The sequence below is a fragment of the Triplophysa rosa genome, unplaced genomic scaffold (genome assembly GCF_024868665.1).
Source record: "Triplophysa rosa unplaced genomic scaffold, Trosa_1v2 scaffold30_ERROPOS127347, whole genome shotgun sequence".
Taxonomy (NCBI): Eukaryota; Metazoa; Chordata; class Actinopteri; order Cypriniformes; family Nemacheilidae; genus Triplophysa; species Triplophysa rosa.
The window spans coordinates 47,101-63,799 of NW_026634329.1; the positions used below are offsets into that span (position 1 = coordinate 47,101).

The 16,699-nt window shown below is 40.5% G+C and overlaps 1 protein-coding gene across 1 annotated transcript in view; it reads right to left on the minus strand.

Annotated features, from left to right (window-relative positions):
• The window catches only part of LOC130550420 (NACHT, LRR and PYD domains-containing protein 3-like), a 29,201-nt gene that overhangs the window by 11,418 nt on the left and 1,084 nt on the right, over window positions 1–16,699 (minus strand). The window contains exons 2-7 of the mRNA XM_057327885.1: window positions 15,754–15,867; window positions 15,018–15,116; window positions 13,528–13,591; window positions 11,329–11,527; window positions 9,064–10,825; window positions 5,191–5,364 (exon numbers count right to left, since the gene is read on the minus strand). Coding sequence (XP_057183868.1) covers window positions 5,191–5,364; window positions 9,064–10,825; window positions 11,329–11,527; window positions 13,528–13,591; window positions 15,018–15,116; window positions 15,754–15,866 — 2,411 coding nt within the window. The 5' untranslated portion in view covers window position 15,867. The remainder of the gene's footprint in view (window positions 1–5,190; window positions 5,365–9,063; window positions 10,826–11,328; window positions 11,528–13,527; window positions 13,592–15,017; window positions 15,117–15,753; window positions 15,868–16,699) is intronic.

The following is a 16,699-nucleotide window of genomic DNA, read 5'->3' on the forward strand; positions in this document are numbered from 1 at the left end:
TTCTGTGCAAAAGCACCTATTGATTTTGGACTGTAGTGATTTTTTGGAAGTGCATTCTCTATTCATGAAACAGGAGCCATACCGAAAAACAGGATGGCCATAATCTTGAATGACAGCACAGTCAACTCCAACTACAATATAGCCAGCCAGCCTTGCAACTCCTAACCCATCAGGTATGCTAAACTTGTTATGTAAAATGCTAAATATAGCTAAATATGTATATTGTTAATCTTAACCTAGTACTGTACGTGCAAATCCGCAGAGAAAACAAAACCTATCTGACCCTTTTAAAGTCTACACATTATGCTCTAAAGAGAGCAGACATTGCAGCCTTGATGAGTAAAGGAGATAAACAGATCTGCTTTTTTACATGTGTATACAAATGAGGTAAACAATGGAAGCAATTGGAACAACATAATGACAACAAAATGCATAAGTGCAATAAAACTGGTCTCATATAGCCTACCACAGTATACAAAGCTAATGTTTTTTTTGGGATAGAAAGAGTAGAAAAGAGATAGAAGTCAGATCTGATCGGTCAGGTGCTGACAGAAGAGATTCTTACAGATGGCTACAGAATCTGCTGATCTTGTAGCAGCGGGCAGATCATTACACAAATGTGGAACCTATCCAGAGATCATGCCACAGGAAAATGTTTAAAGTCCCTGTGAAACGGAAGTTGTGATCGTTTTTACTTCCGTATTCTGACATTTTCTAGTGAAAAAAAAATTCAAGAGAAAATTAGTGGGCGTGGGAAAATTAGTTTCAAAAAAATTAGTTTCACTGCGAAAATTAGAAAATTAGTTTCACTGCGAATTGATTAGATGTGTTAAAACAGCTGTTGCATTGATTTTGAAAAGAAACTGGCAGCAGACTGACAGTTGAAGGGGAGGAGTTAACGGATGCTCCAGCCAAGTGGTCTAATTTACGTCATTTTAGATGGATAGTCATTTCAGTGCGGAAGTGCATTTTCAGATTTTAATTGAAGATTATGAGGGTACATGAATTTTAAAAATAAAATGACCCACATTGATAAGCTATTTACTATAAACGCTGCAATATTTCATGAAAAAATAAGAATTGTAATTTTTTGCAAGGGCTCTCCTGAGCGATACAAAGAATGAATCCAAGTGCAGGCAGCGAGAAGACAAAAACAAGACTTTAATACAACAAAACAAACCCACTATGAGGCAAAACACGGACTGTGATGACTAACAGAACTGACAAAATAACACTTCCCACAAGGGGGATAAACAAAGGAACAAAATAAACAAGACTTACGATAAAAACGAGAAGCGAAACTAAATACGGACAGTGACGCAATGTAGACTATAACGGGAGTAGGAAGTCCAATGGGGGAAGGTAATCCAAAAAAGGAGAGGGTAGACTCAAGGCAAGGTATGTAATCCAGGGGTATTTACAATGACATGCAGGAACAAGTAACACGGAGTAACAATATAACACGAGATGGTTACAATGGTTAACAATATGAACACAAGACAGTCAACAATGGTAACAGTACGAAGAGCACATGACAATAGACAAGAGGGCATTATAAAGGGAAACTAACAAGGGTAATTAACAGGACAGCAGGTGCAGGGAATGAATCACTAATGGAAAGTTAACAAGGGAACAAGAGGGGCGGGGCCACAGACGAGACCAATAACAGACGAGAAACAATAATATGTCTCTCTCCAGACAAAACATGAGACTCTGTCATGTTTCTGCCACTAGACCAAGAAAGACATGACATGAAGAGGCAGAATCATGACATTTTTTATTTCACTGGGACTTTAAAAGCAACACATGCTCTAGAAATATATCTATACTTTTTGTTTAACTTTTAGATGTCACTTGAGTGCTTAACTCCATTAATAAGAGTGAAATAATTTAAAATTATTCGGCCTGTATTATGGGCTTCCCTCACACCAGTAAAAGAATGCGTACGCACGGTCCCGTAGTGAACAATGTGAGATAGTGCTGATTAAATATTTAGATTTAAGATTTGGTTGGATTTTACAAGAAGGCGTTTATGAAACAATTCAGTACAAGTGAAAATAACACTGCTGGGTTTAATCTTCGTGATAATGTGGATCTAACATATGATATGGAGTGAAATTATATGTGTGTGAGGTATTAATATTTATAATCGTTCTTCTCAAATTCCAGTTCACCAACTCGCCATCTGTGTCGCCACTTCCCCTTGTCTCCAGAATGTGCGTATACGCATACACACATTCTCCCATCAAGTTTGTTTTTAATAGATCGCAACCTTTGCGTGGAAAGTGGCGTACGCACGTTTACAGCCCCATTTTGTGTGTATACAACGTTTATAGATGAGACCAGGGGCACGTTCAAGCTCAAACCGGCTCCAGGTAACGGTGTGCAACAGGGTTTGAGATACGTTTTCTCTTGTTTGGTGGGTGTGTCAAAAATGTCAGCCAAATCAGCAGCTACATGTTGTATATATACCACGCGGTATAAATGTGTACTGCAGCTCGGTATACGCAACAATTGAAGATATTACATATTACATCTTATTTATACCTATTTCATCAGGCTCCAAATTTTTTTCCAAAAGAATAGCCTTCTCAGCTGCCATAGTCACAACTCTTGCATCATCAGAACAGGCTGTTCAATGCACCACCGTTTCCGTTTAAAAAAACGTTTTCCAACGTTTTGTCGGGGCTGAACGCAGCCCTGGGTTCGAATTGAAGGGGGGCTGGGGTGGTCCCTGTCCCCTCATAAGGCCTAAAGTAATTAACTTAGGGGGTCCCCTGGTTTTTCATTAAAACTAGACTTCTAAAACCCAAAATATTGTTTTGTCAAATTATCACACTAAAACAAAACAAAACTGGTTATTTTTCCAGATTTCTAAGACGCAAATTACATTTTAATCTGAAAAACACATGCATGCTCAAGCGCGCAATACAGTGTTCTATTAAGACATGTACAGACAGAGATGTGACACTGGCAGCGTGCGGATCCTGTCACATTGAAAGCGTTTATCTTAAAACTCAACAGCTACTATAATTTTGAGATGCAAGTCTTTCTTTATGTGAGATGTTATCTGCATTGTCAAACCAGCGACATGATACTGAGCCACTAAAGAGACATACAGGTGGTGGAAAAAAATAGGGAGCGAAAATATTTTAAATCTTTCGCTCACCCCAAGAACATAGCGTTCCTTTGCAAAACCTTTGAGTTTCCCCAAGAATATTTTTCTTTCAGAAATCTTTTGCATTCCCCAGAGATTATTTTGCGCTTCTGCAAACATGAGCTCCGACTTTGACGAGAAGGCTACACTTTTGCTTTTGCCCGGAATTACATTCGTATTTTCTTATTCTGCATTGATTCGTATGGATAATTTTTATACTTGATCTACATTATCAGGAGATGAATCACGTTTACAATGCTCATACGTTTTTGCATACAGTGACTGGCTGGTTTGGCAGCACTGTATAGACAGCCACTATTGACTTTAATATCTTTCATTTGACGCACCCTCTTCCTCACTCGCTCCAAGCTATTTTTTATTAATATTCCAAAAAAAGGGACCAGCATTGCATTATAATAGTATAAAGAACAAGAATCAAAGCACAAGAAAATAAAGAAAAAAAGAAAAAGTAAGGAAAATCAATTAGTAAGAAAAAAATCATATGATACATTATCAATAAATTCATGGGATTTTACAATAAGCAATATCTCATCAAGATAGACATAAAACCTAGGCACAATCTTAAGAAATTTGTTTTTGTGAATAAAAAATGTTTAATGCAAAATAGAAAAAAAACTGCAAGATCTATATGCAAGATGCGTGTGTGGTCAAATTACTCTGATCCAAACTATCATGTGATTGATGCTTGTACTGGCAGCTCCATGTGTTTTTTTTTAGAGCTGGTTAGGGGACCCCCCAAGAGCCTTGACACAATTCGAACACTGAGAGACCCCTGGTCGTTGTTTAGGTACGTTAAACCTCGTTGAGTGTTTTAGAAAGTCAACACCGGCTCAGCTCCTTCCAACCTTCCAGGTTTGCAAGCCACTTTTATCTCTGTTTTCAGTCAATACTTCGCATTTTTTGAACATCAGCTTTTGCTACACAATAAAAACACTTTTCATGGTTTGATCGATTTGAACAATCAAAAACGAGGCAAAACATAGGTATTTTAAGTTTGTGATGGTGAAAATCACTTGCTGCCCTCTCCATCTGCACTTCGCGCAGTGCCATGATGTCATGTGCAAACAACCTATTGCACAGTCAGTGTAGTCCTAGTCTCAGCCTCAGACGTCACACCCACGGACCGTTTGCTAAACGTCTGATGCATGAGGTACAGTTTTCTGGAAACACTTCAGCACGTTCAAAGTCGTCATCTGATTGGTTGAATTTCACAGGATGACTGGGAGACATGCGTGTCACGCTCTTTAATGGTCCACCTGGAAACAACACGATGTCGTCTGATCTAAGAAGTAAGCTGTCGTGTTTACAACTATTGCTATAAGAATTCATTACGATCGACTAAACTCTTAATTCTTAAAAGTATGCAAGGTTCACAGCATAAACTTATAATAATTTTGTTGCTGTTAACTTTTGACACGTTTGTGAATGTACACTGGTCTGTTACTGCGGGGACATTTCCACACCTGGCACAAAACGAAACGTGATTGGTCAGGTTTACCTGTCAGTCATATGGCCTCTTGGGCGGGCCTTGGCCAAAGAAAGCGGTGATAAGTTCCAGAACTTCAGTATAAAGGTCTGGCTACGCGAGACTAATGTAGTCCCATCAGTCTGAGACATACATGATGCAGAGATGTCATTTGGAGGGAGAGGGGAAGTTAGTGTTTGTAATAATAAATTGTGTAAATTAAATAAAAAATGACAAGCATGGGTAAATCATTTTTAATAAACAGCATTTCATACATAACAACAACAAAAAATAAGAATGGTCAGTTGCTTCTTGATTGACATAAAGAGAAAGTTTGGAATACTTGGATTTGTGAAATAGGATTGTGTAACAACATAAATATTCAATTAATCAAAATTGTGTTAAGACACGCATAATATGCTGTTTCCAATATACAGAATAAGCTGTAACCCAAACCTCATGCTTATGGTCAAAAACTGTTTTTGACTTTAGTGGTGCATATGTTATTCATACATTTCAGAAAAATGCATATATTTGAAATTCTTACTGTAAAGTCTCCAAAGTACAGTGTGGATTCTTCATTCCAGCAGAGATCAGCTTCGCTCCTGAATCCTGCAGCTTATTGTTACTCAGGTTCAGTTCTCTCAGAAATGATAAGTTTGAGCTGAGAACTGAGATCAGTGCTGGACAGCTTTTCTCTGTGAGATTACAGCCACTGAGGCTGAGAAAGAAAGAAATATACAAAATTAATTGTATTATACAGTGCTTGATGTAGGCCAGCACGCACCGGTACTTCTCTAATTTAATCTTTAGCGTACTTTCACTTTTTCTTTGCCACTCCGAGTCAAAGCGTCATTGTATGGGTGATTACTAATAATAACATCACACTACATAGAGGGGAGCACTTATGCTGCATTCCAGACAACTGGGATTTCGGATATTCCCACCTCAAACTCAGAAATAAATGTCTGGAACGGCACTCAAATATGGGACCTCTGAACTCTCAGATCGATCAACCCTGACCTCTGGGAGACACGTCATTTTCAGCCCAATATACTTGAGATTAGCACGGAGCTACCCGATGTCAAAAGTTTGACCAATCAAACAGGGTTTATGGAGTTCAAGCCAATTAAATTACAAAGGCCAAGCAGAATTTCAGCCAATCAAACTGAAGAAGATAGAACTTTACTGTTGGCAGGCGGGCGCTAACAGAAACCATTTCAGTTTTAATGACAACTGTGTAGTGAGATGTGAGAAGGTAAACATAACACAGGCAACTGTTTTACAATGATAAATAGTGCGATTTTAGAGATGCAAACTACGTAACTTCTGCAAATTCTGCTTTTTGAAATGAATACTTAGGTGGTTTTTCACATTATGTAAGGCTTAAAGTGTGTTCGACTTAACTGTCAGGATCGTGAGGGGGAAGAAACCAAGTGCATGCAGAGGGTACGAAACACAAAACTTTAATTGACAAAATAAAGACCCACGATGGGGGGAAACAATAGAACAAGGACAACATCTCGGTTACGACTGTAATCTCTGTTCCCTGATGGAGGGAACGAGATGTTGTGTCGAGACAGAACGGGGTTTGATCTTGAGAACCTATCGTCTCTGATTGTACTTTAAAAAGGCCAATACACTTGGCGAATGGCATGGCATGCCAGTCTCCTCCCTGTGCATACTGGTGTAAAAGTAAGATGGCATGCCCATTCATTCACCTTTTGGGCTGAGGAACCTGAGAGGCATCTCCCTGTCGCTGCAGCGGACGGCGAAGCGTTGTGGCATGTAGGACAGAAGGATCAGGGAACAGAGGTTACAGTCGTAACCGAGACGTTCCCTTTCTGTAGGTCTCTCGACGTTGTGTCGAGACAGAATGGGGTCCCTATATGAAACTGACTCGCCTGATGAAGGGGAGAAGGCGCTTCGCAGGCGTACGCCCACAAAATTGTTGGGAGTAGCCCAACTGCCAGCTCTGCAATGTCTGCCAGAGAGGCGCCCTGAACCGGTGCCCAAGAGGAGGCTACACCCCGGGTGGAGTGAGATCTCGCTGCAAGTGGGCACAGGATATCATGGAACCGGAACGCCAGAGTGATGGCGTCCACGATCCAGTGCACCAATCTCTGTTGGGGACAGCTCTCCCCTTCTGCTTGGGTTGATCCCCTACTCTCTTGATGCAGGCGAGCACCACTAGGAGGGCTATCTTCCTCGTGAGATGAGGTAAAACGGCTTCTCTCAGGGGCTCAACAGGGCCCTTCTCAGGCCCTCGAGGACCATGTTGAGGTCCCAAGAGGGTATGGAGCGCGGACAGGGAGGATCTGATCCCTCAGGAATCTGATGACCAAGTCATGCTGTCCAAGACTTACTGGCAACAAGCGTGGTATGTGCAGCGATGGCGACATATGTGCCCGTTGCGCACAGCACCCCAGCTGAGCATGACGTGCCTCGAGACCTGCCCGAGCGGAACCCCGGTTTGGAGAAAGAGAGGTCTGTCCAAGGGGCTAGGGTGTGACGGCAATGAGGCTTGATGGAAATACGCCTTGTGCCAGTGTGCCACGCTCTCCAGGGAACGCGACTCTGAAGCCAATGCTGAAGCGATCTCATATGCATCAACCCGAGCGGCACGCCTGCTACCGAGGATGCCTTATGCTCCAGGAGCCTCTGAAAAAGTTTCAGTGAGACCGCTGGTTGTCGCCTGAAGAGTCTCAGACAACTCAGCACTGTCTGGGCCCGCTCATTGGTAAGGCACGCTGTCATGGTGACAGAGTCTAGTCCCATACTGAGAAAACAGATGATCTGCGCAGGGGAGAGCTTGCTCTTGTCCCAGTTGACCCGGAGGCATAGTCGGGATAGGTGCCAGAGCACGAGGTCCCTGTCCGTACACAACAGATCTCGCGAGTGTGCCCAGATGAGCCAGTCGTCGAGATAGTTGAGAATATGCAAACCCTGCTCCCAGGGGGGAGCGAGGATAGCCGCCATGAACTTGGTAAAGACACGGGGAAATAGGGCCAGGCCGAAGGGCATACCTTGTACTGGTGTGCTCGGCCTTCGAACGCAAGCCGGAGGAACGGTCTGTGACGAGGGAGAATCGAGACATCGAAGTACGTGTCCCGGCACCTTTCTTGGGGACAATGAAGTAGGGGCTGTAAAACCCTGAGGACATCTCGGCTGGAGGGACGGGCTTGATCGCACCTTCGAGGGTACCCAGGGTGGCGGCCTTGGCCCGATGTACGGGAGCATTCTCGCATTTACAGAGGTAAACAGAATGCCCTGAAACCTGGGCGGGCGTCTGGCGAACTGGATCGCGTAGACGAGATGGATCGTCCTCACTAGCCAATGCGACGGGCTGGGGAGCTGTAACCACGCCCCCAGACATCACGTCAGAGGGACTAGGGGGGCAATCTGCATTATCATCCCCGTGGGGGGAGATTCTGTGGCTGGCAGAACTGCCGTCTCGCCGGGGGCGGGGCCCCGGGGAAGCAGCGGTTCTGCTGATTTACATGCCTGTAGTCTTCGCTGCACAATGCACCATCGAGTGGAGAGTACTGAAGGCTGCGAGATCGGCACGACACAACGTCGAGTTGCACGATGCAGCGTCAAGTTGCATGACAAATCGACGCTGCGCTCCTGGAAAAAACACCCTGGGAGAAAGGACGCTCTTTTTGATGCAAAGTGGGGGCCAGGTCCTGAAAAGGGCATGAGATGGGACGATGCTCTCCTCCGCGATACTCTCCGTCCATGGTGGGCCGCATGAAGAGGGGGTGCCGGAGCCGTGGCGGGAGGGGCGGGGCTGCTGGGGAGCAAATGACCTGAAGGTGGCCGGGTCTCGGCGTGGCAAGATGTGGTTAATGGCCTCCGTCTGCTTCTAGCGTACCATCTCGACGTCTCTCATCTGCGCAAGATTAAGCCATAGGTGTCTCTCCTAAACCAGAGCGGACATTGTACGCGCACAGTTCCTGCATGACACCTGGGTCGTGTCTTCCCTTGTCTGCGGGCACAGATGTACGGCACGCTCGAGGGAAGATAGGGCGACGGAGCTCGTTTGAAGTTTGAACGTGCCGAGAAGGGGGCATTCCAGGTCTTGGTGAGCTCCTCATGCACCTCCGGGCAAGCCGCGAGCGTTGTGGGGAAGGCGGTGCGGTGCACTGCAACCCGATGCTTGCAGCAGCCCGGGCAAGCATGGCTGACATCTCCGCGTCAGCCTCGTCAGCAATATCTTCAAATACTGTATTTTAAGTGGTAATAATTTGCACTCGTCCATATGTCAACATGCACAAGAGAGTACCAGAACTTTTTCCCCAATTCAAGCACTGGTATTATAGGAATGTGTTTTTGTTCCTATTTTAAAATTGTTAGTAGTTAAAAATGTTATCGAACATGAGTTTTATTGAAAATGAGTTTTACATTAGAAAGTACTCACTCTACTTTTCTAGATGATTTGACGACTGGCATCAGTCTCAGAAGACATTCTTCTGATGGCTCATATTTTCTCAGTTGAAATTCATCTAGCTCCTGTTCTGAGTTCAGCAACACAAACACCAGAGCCGACCACTGAGAGGAAGAGAGTTTGATTCCAGAAAGCCCACTGAAATCTGCTGTGCTGCTCAGTAATGACTGGACGTCCTTCACTAGAGAATTATCATTCAGTTCATTCAGACAGTAGAAAAGATTGATAGATTTCTCTGTAGACAGATTCTTCTTGATCTTGTCTTTAATGTACTTGACTACTTTCTTTATTTTGTAAGATCTGCCTCCTGTGTTTTTCAGGAGACCTTGAATGAGAATCTGGTTGGACTCCAGTGAGAGACCCAGAAGAAAGCGAAGGAAAAGGTCCCAGTGTCCATTCTTACTCTGCAAGGCCTTGTCCACTTCAATCTTTAGAGATTCTGTAAAAGAATCTTCTGATTTTTGTCCTTCATCCTCAAAAATGTAAAAGAATTTGTATAAAGCTGCAATAAATTCCTGGACACTCAGATGAACAAAGCTGAACACCTTCCCCAGGTAAAATCCAAACTCCTCTCTGAAGATCTGGGTACAAACTCCAGAGTGCAGTGATGCCTCTTTTACATCAATGCCAGACTCTCTGAGGTCCTCCTCATAGAAGATCAAGTTTCCTTTCTCCAACTGTTGAAAAGCCAGTTTTCCCAGTGACAGAATACTCTTTCTAGCCTGATAAAGATCATCTTCATTTTCCCCATCATATTTCTGTCTCTTCAGTTTGATCTGAAAGATCAGGAAGTGTGTGAACATTTGAGTAAGAGTCTTGGGAATCTTAGCTTCACTCTGTTCTTCACTCAACATTCTCTGGAGAACAGTGGCTGATATCCAGCAGAAGACTGGGATGTGACACATGATGTACAGACTTCTTGATAATTTGATGTGTGTGATGATTCTATTGGCCAGACTTTGATCGCTTATCCTCTTCCTGAAATACTCGTCCTTCTGAGGGTCATTGAAGCCTTGTACCTCTGTGACCTGGTCAATGCACTCAAGAGGAATCTGATTGGCTGCTGCTGGTCTGGAGGTGATCCAGATGAGAGCGGATGGAAGCAGATTCCCCTTGATGAGGTTGGTCAGCAGCACATCCACTGAGGCTGATTCATTTACATCAGAAAAGCTTTGATGGTTTTGAAAATTTAGATGTAGTCGACACTCATCCAGACCATCAAATATAAACATGATTCTGTAGTCTGTAAAGTCTCCCACGTTGATCTCTTTTATTTCTGTGACATAATGACCAAGAAGCTCAATTAAACTGAGATTTATCTCCTTCATTAAGTTCAGCTCTCTAAAAGGAAATGAAAATATAAAGTGAAGATCCTGATTTACTTTTCCTTCAGCCCAGTCCAGAATGAACTTCTGCACGGAGACTGTTTTTCCAATTCCAGCAATTCCTTTAGTCAGCACAGTTCGGATGGGTTTGTTTTGTCCAGGTAAGAGTTTAAATATGTCATTGCATTTGATTGCCGTGTCCCGTGTGTCTGGTCTCCAGGATGTCATCTCAATCTGTCTCACTTCATGCTCATTATTGACCCCTGCATTCCCTCCCTCTGTGATGTAGAGCTCTGTGTAGATCTCATTCACAAGTGCTGAGCTTCCTTGAAGTGATATTCCTTCATTAACACTCTTAAATTTCTCCTTTAGTCTGGATTTTAGTTTTTGTTGGTACAGAGAAATCAGATCTGATGTGCAGAGTGAAAGATAAAAACTAGTGAGCAACAAATTCATGATATACATTTTACATGCATAGTCTTTAAAATATTGTACTCAAGTTTATGATAAATCATCTTTTAGTTTTTTATGGTCTTTTCACACTTGAGTCCTCTTTTTAAAGAACCTAGACTCTTTAAAGTGGACCAAGAGGAGAACCAAAAAAAAATTTATATTTTTGTTCACGTTTTCTCTGTTTTTAAAAGAGGATTTAGATCCATTTAGGGCCAACGTAAACATTTTTAGTATATTAATAAAGTATATTAATTTGGATGACTGGATGATGATGAGATTAGATCTCTGTGTGGAGCCCTGGCTGTTTTCAGACTCCTTGTGCAAACAAAAATCTCTTTAGATTATTACAATTAATGGCAAAATGAATGTTTGGAAATGTAAATTGATACTGACACACTACTACTTTGACAAAATACAAAACATTATTCTTTTTAATAATCACATCACTCAGAGGTCTTACTGGTCATCAGTGTGTTAGCGAGGTCTTTCTGGTTCATCTCCCTTAGAATGTGCAGTGTGATCTTCAGAACTCCCTCCTTTACTTTGCTTTGACCCTCCTCCTCCTCTCTCTTGGAGCATTCTGGGTAACCTGGGCTCAGTAGTGTTTTGAACCTCTTCAGTTCATTCTTTATCAATGAAATCATTTTGTGTTCAAGCTCCTGAAATCAATGTTCAATCAATGAATTTCTACTAAATTAACTTAAAGGGGTCATAGGAAACGGCTAAAATGAATATTATCATTGTTTTAGATGTAATGCAATGTGTATACAAGATTTAAGGTTCAAAAACACTGTAATTTCCACATACCGTGGCATGTTTGTACCTCCTCTTTGCCCCGCCTCTCTAAAACGCGCAGATTTTTTACAAAGCTCATCGCTCTGAAAAGCGAGGTGTGCTATGATTGGCCAGTTAACCAGTGTGTAGTGATTGGTTGAATACTGCAAGCGTGTGACGGAAATGTAACACCTCTTACCATATTTGGAACATCAGGTTCCAAAGCAATTGGCAACTTATAACACACCAAAGACACATAAAAACACGTATTCGCGCCATATGACCCCTTTAATTTCAATAAAACAGGTTAAACAGGAGGATCAGTTTACAAGAGTCTTTTTACTAGACCTACTGTAGATATTCGCTATTAAATCACTGAATTTGACGCTCATGTGGTCATGGTACACATAATGTAAGAGAAACTCTCAAATGAGCAGCTTAAAAGCAGCCTATGACCTTCCAAAGAATCGTATACATGACAAAAAATTGGAAGATGTGTGTGGTTAAAAGACCAATCTGGCAACCAACCATAAGGTGACAAAAATCACAAAACAAATAATGGCCTTTATAATGTAACCTACTGTACATAAAATAATCTGAATCTTTCTAGAGATGCTGTACCTGTATTACTGATTATATCAAGTATAAGAATTAAACTATTAAAATCTACATTTGCAACTACATGTGTTTAAAATAGCATTACAACTTGTATTCGACCAAATTCTTTGCCATGTACTTCTTTTTGTTTTCTTTTTTCTGTTGCAAGCTATTGCAGCAACAAAGAAAGCAATCTCCATATTTATCATAAATGGCACAAAAGTTTCTAAAATTGCATCGGAATTTGAGAGAGTCTTGTGCTGCACCACTGCATCCCTATGATTTTTAGATAAGCTCACAAGTGATGTGTGATAATTTTTACTATGTAATGATGTTGTTGGTGCCGAATTGAGAATACATATTTAATAATTTCCCCAACAGCAGTGCTAGATGTACCTATGTTTATAGGATATGCACTATCAAGGGGTGCGTTGCCCAAACAATAACATAACTTGCTGCTTAACCACCATAATACGATGCATTGTTAGAGAAACTAACTAGCAAGTCACTCACGACTGTTTCTCGAAAAAATAGTAACTTTGTTGCAACTTTGTTTCGTCTTTTTGAACCATGTTGGTTCAACAATATAGTTGATGACGTCACACAGGTGGTGGAGTAATAACGCCTATTAGTTAATCCCTTCAAATCGAACTAAATCAGATTATTGCTGTAAAAAACGCACATTGTGTATAAATACTACTTTTGTTATCCTGTTTTTGTTATCTGTCATTTTATTTCAAGATGTTTCATTCACAAGTGTCCTCTTACATCACTTCACCCCGGGATTCCCCTGGGGGCCTAGAGCCCGTAAACCATCACACATGCACTTTTTAATAACATAGCTTATTTTTTTAACAAACAAGATGTAAAATTGAATTTGTATATGTTTAGAACAGTGCATATAGAATGCACTGCATGTTGCTTGCATATTTTGCACAAAAGCATGATGTATGTAAGTCTACATGTTATGATAACAAGGAACTATGCTTCTAGCCACAGTTCTATAGATGTAGTTCCAACCATAGAACCTTGCGATGCTGTTTGTGAATGTTCATTGGAACGAAGGTTTCTGGAAACAGAATTGTTTAACTATTCTGTCAATGATTGAACTTGCGACCATAGTTGGCTATCAATGCTTTTGGGAAATGCAGTCCAGGATTGTTTTAACCTTATCCATATGTGCTACTGTAATGCTTGTACATTTAAGGAAAGCAAAAAACCCACAGCAGCTTGGAGCTACCGAACAGTTACTACAACAAATTACTATACTAAATCACAAATTACAAACCTTAAAAATAGAATCCAGCTGTTTCATCTCAACAGATGATGACTTTGGTCCTTCCAGTTTTGTCCTGTAGTTTAATAAAATATGGTAAACATTTATTCAAGTGAACATATGTACATTTCACCGTGATCTACTACACCACACTTTGTGCTACACCACAGTTTTGTACTCTCCAGCTTTACAGACTCACGTTATTATAAGCTCACAAAATGATATAGGTTCCTAAGTGTCTTTTTATTGATATGTTTCATGTTATTCTCTTCACCCAAAGCTCATCAATACTGTTGCATAGCAGTGTTATGTTACTGCTTACATGTCAGGGTCTTCCACTGGAAGAAGAATGCTAAACAATTTTTATGCAACAACAATTTCAAACAGGCAATAATGTCTACATGACTACATATAAAACATTTGGCTAACATCCTCTCAAAGTTATTGTCATGTCCTGTAGCTGGCGCCTCTGTTCGCCACCTGAGGGCGCCATAGTGCTCTCTGTTTCTGCTTGTGTTTTGTAGGACTCCATTTCCCATTATGCCTTGTGTCTCGTTATTGTAACTGGTTTCACCTGTGTCTTATTTCATGTTCGTCTCTTCTCTTGTGTATATATTGTATATTGCCCCTTTGGTCAGTTGTGTTGGTTCGATCGTTCTGTCACGTATAGCAGCAGGGAAAACAGGCGAGCAGATCCATGTGCAGTAAAGTTCTTTCAATCAATTCACAAAGTGAGTATAATCCACAATGAAACACCGCAGGGTGCCACAAGGCGTAACAAACAACAACGATCGACCCAACACTACTGAACAAAGGGGCAATATATATATACAAGAGAAGAGACAAACATGAAATAAGACACAGGTGAACCCAGTTACAATATCGAGACAAAAGGCATAAAAATGGGAGTCCTACAAAACACAAGCAGAAACACAGAGCACTATGGCGCCCTCAGGTGGCGAACAGAGGCGACAGCCACATGACATGACAGTTATCAAGAAAGTTCTTGCAGTAACGCTAAAATATCAATGTGATATGTCTTTGCTAAATGTTCTGATATATAAAAATGTTAATTTTTCACTGTTGGAACGTTTAAAATCGTTCACAATGTTAGCAAACGTTCACAGAACATGTTACTTGGCATTGCTTTGTGCCTTACAACACTCTTCAGCATGATTTACAATGTGCCTTACAACACCCTTCAGCCATGATTTTAAATATAACTTAAAGAAAAAACATGACAGATTAAGATATTACAGAAATTGTGCACCTTAGTGTCTGTCAGAGTGATGAATAATATGACTACATTATTAGAATATAGTTTCAAGTTGTGTCTGGTTTAGTTGAGCTTGTCTGTTCTTCTCTTCAAGCCAATCATGTGTAAACGTGTATGTTTAGCTGTTTAATGAGTGTTAGCAATCCAAATGTATAGTTTCTAAATGACCCTTCATACAGTGGACAAATTTGAAAGAGATACATTGCAATCATATATGGACGCTCACCTCAGTCTAGCAGAAGAGTCTCCTGTGCAGAATTTAAGTGGTTCATCCATTGATTCATCACTCTTCATTGACACACAGCTGGATCCCGGTTTATGCATGCTGTAACATATCAGTGTTTCACAAAATATTCTGAAGTGTCAGAATTTCAGTGGCGATGTTTATGAAATTAAACTGTTAAGGCTACATGATATTTAAAGTAACTGACATTCTTGCATATTTTAGTGGGGTAGTTTTCTCAAAGACAAAATTAACATTTTATTTAAAGTCACTGGCAATTCCAGTAAAACTCAATTTTACTAATTATTTATAATTTTAAGTGATAAACATTTTAAACTAGCAATAATCATCATAACATGGATTATATCTTCAAATAGGCGACATTTCATAATTTCCCTTAAAATGATTTGTTAAATATCTCTACCCGTAATATTTTATTTGGCAATATCAAAGCCATTCTATAAGAATTTACTAAAAGGTTGTTACACTGCAGTCTGTCAGAGTGATGAATAATGACTATGTTAGTCAGTTTAAACTTTATTGTTATTAGAATATAGTTTCAAGTGGTGTCTGGTTTAGTTGCCCTTGTGTATGTCTGTTCTTCTCTTCAAGCCAATCATGTGTTTCAGATGTGTGTGTTTAGTTATTTAATGAGTGTTAACAATCAAAATGACCCTTTATATACAGTGGACAAATTTTAAAGAGGTACATTATAATCATGTATGGATACTGTGCTCACCTCTGTCTAGCAGAAGAGTCTTCTGAACTGAATTTAAGTGGTTCATCCATTGATTCATCACTCTTCATAGACACACAGCTGGGTCTAGATGAGTCTGATCTCTGTTTATGCATCCTGAAACAGTGTTTGACAAAACCTTCAATGTCAGAATTTCAGAAGCAGTAAATATGTTTCCAGTAAATAAAACTGTCTAGGCTACATGAAATCTCAAGTCATTGACATTCTTGCATATATGTCATAGACACGGATTAAATAGTGATTCTAGGCATTATTTTAGAAATTGACAGCACTTTTCAAACTTTTAACTTTGAATTTTCAAAAGAGAAATGTGAATAGTTCAGATGCAAAACCCTCTAAATCCATCAGACAACTTTTCGTTTAAATGAGCATTTTTTTATCAGGCTGCTGTATACATTTACTTTCAGCAATACCAGATACAGGTATTTCAGACAGGTCAGAGTGTGGTGTTTAGCGGGATTTGTAGCAAAATTATTGGCATATACTATGAGTGGAGAGGTGGCTTTTAGAGGGTTTTGCATCTGAACTCTTCGTGTGTTTCAAAGTCTTTCTCATTTGTATTATTACTGCATTATTATTTTGTGGGTCTGTTTTCAATAAAAAATGTATTCTGATATACATTGATTGTCATCAATCTTCCTGTTTACATCCAATGTTCACATTTGCCCTTATATGGAAGAAATTACAGTAGTCTGTCCCAGAATGTTTTCTCTAGTCTACAAAATATAACCCTATCACACAAATGGCTTGATTATCACAAGAACAAACAAATGTGTACTGCTAGTTGATCACATACACCTCATGCAAATAGTCATGATGTGAGTGGAAATATGGTATCAAATCTATCAATAACCATATCGGACAAGCAGTATCTGACTTCTATTATCCAAAGCATCTTGGAGGGCTCCAAGTTTAAATTAGCTAAATG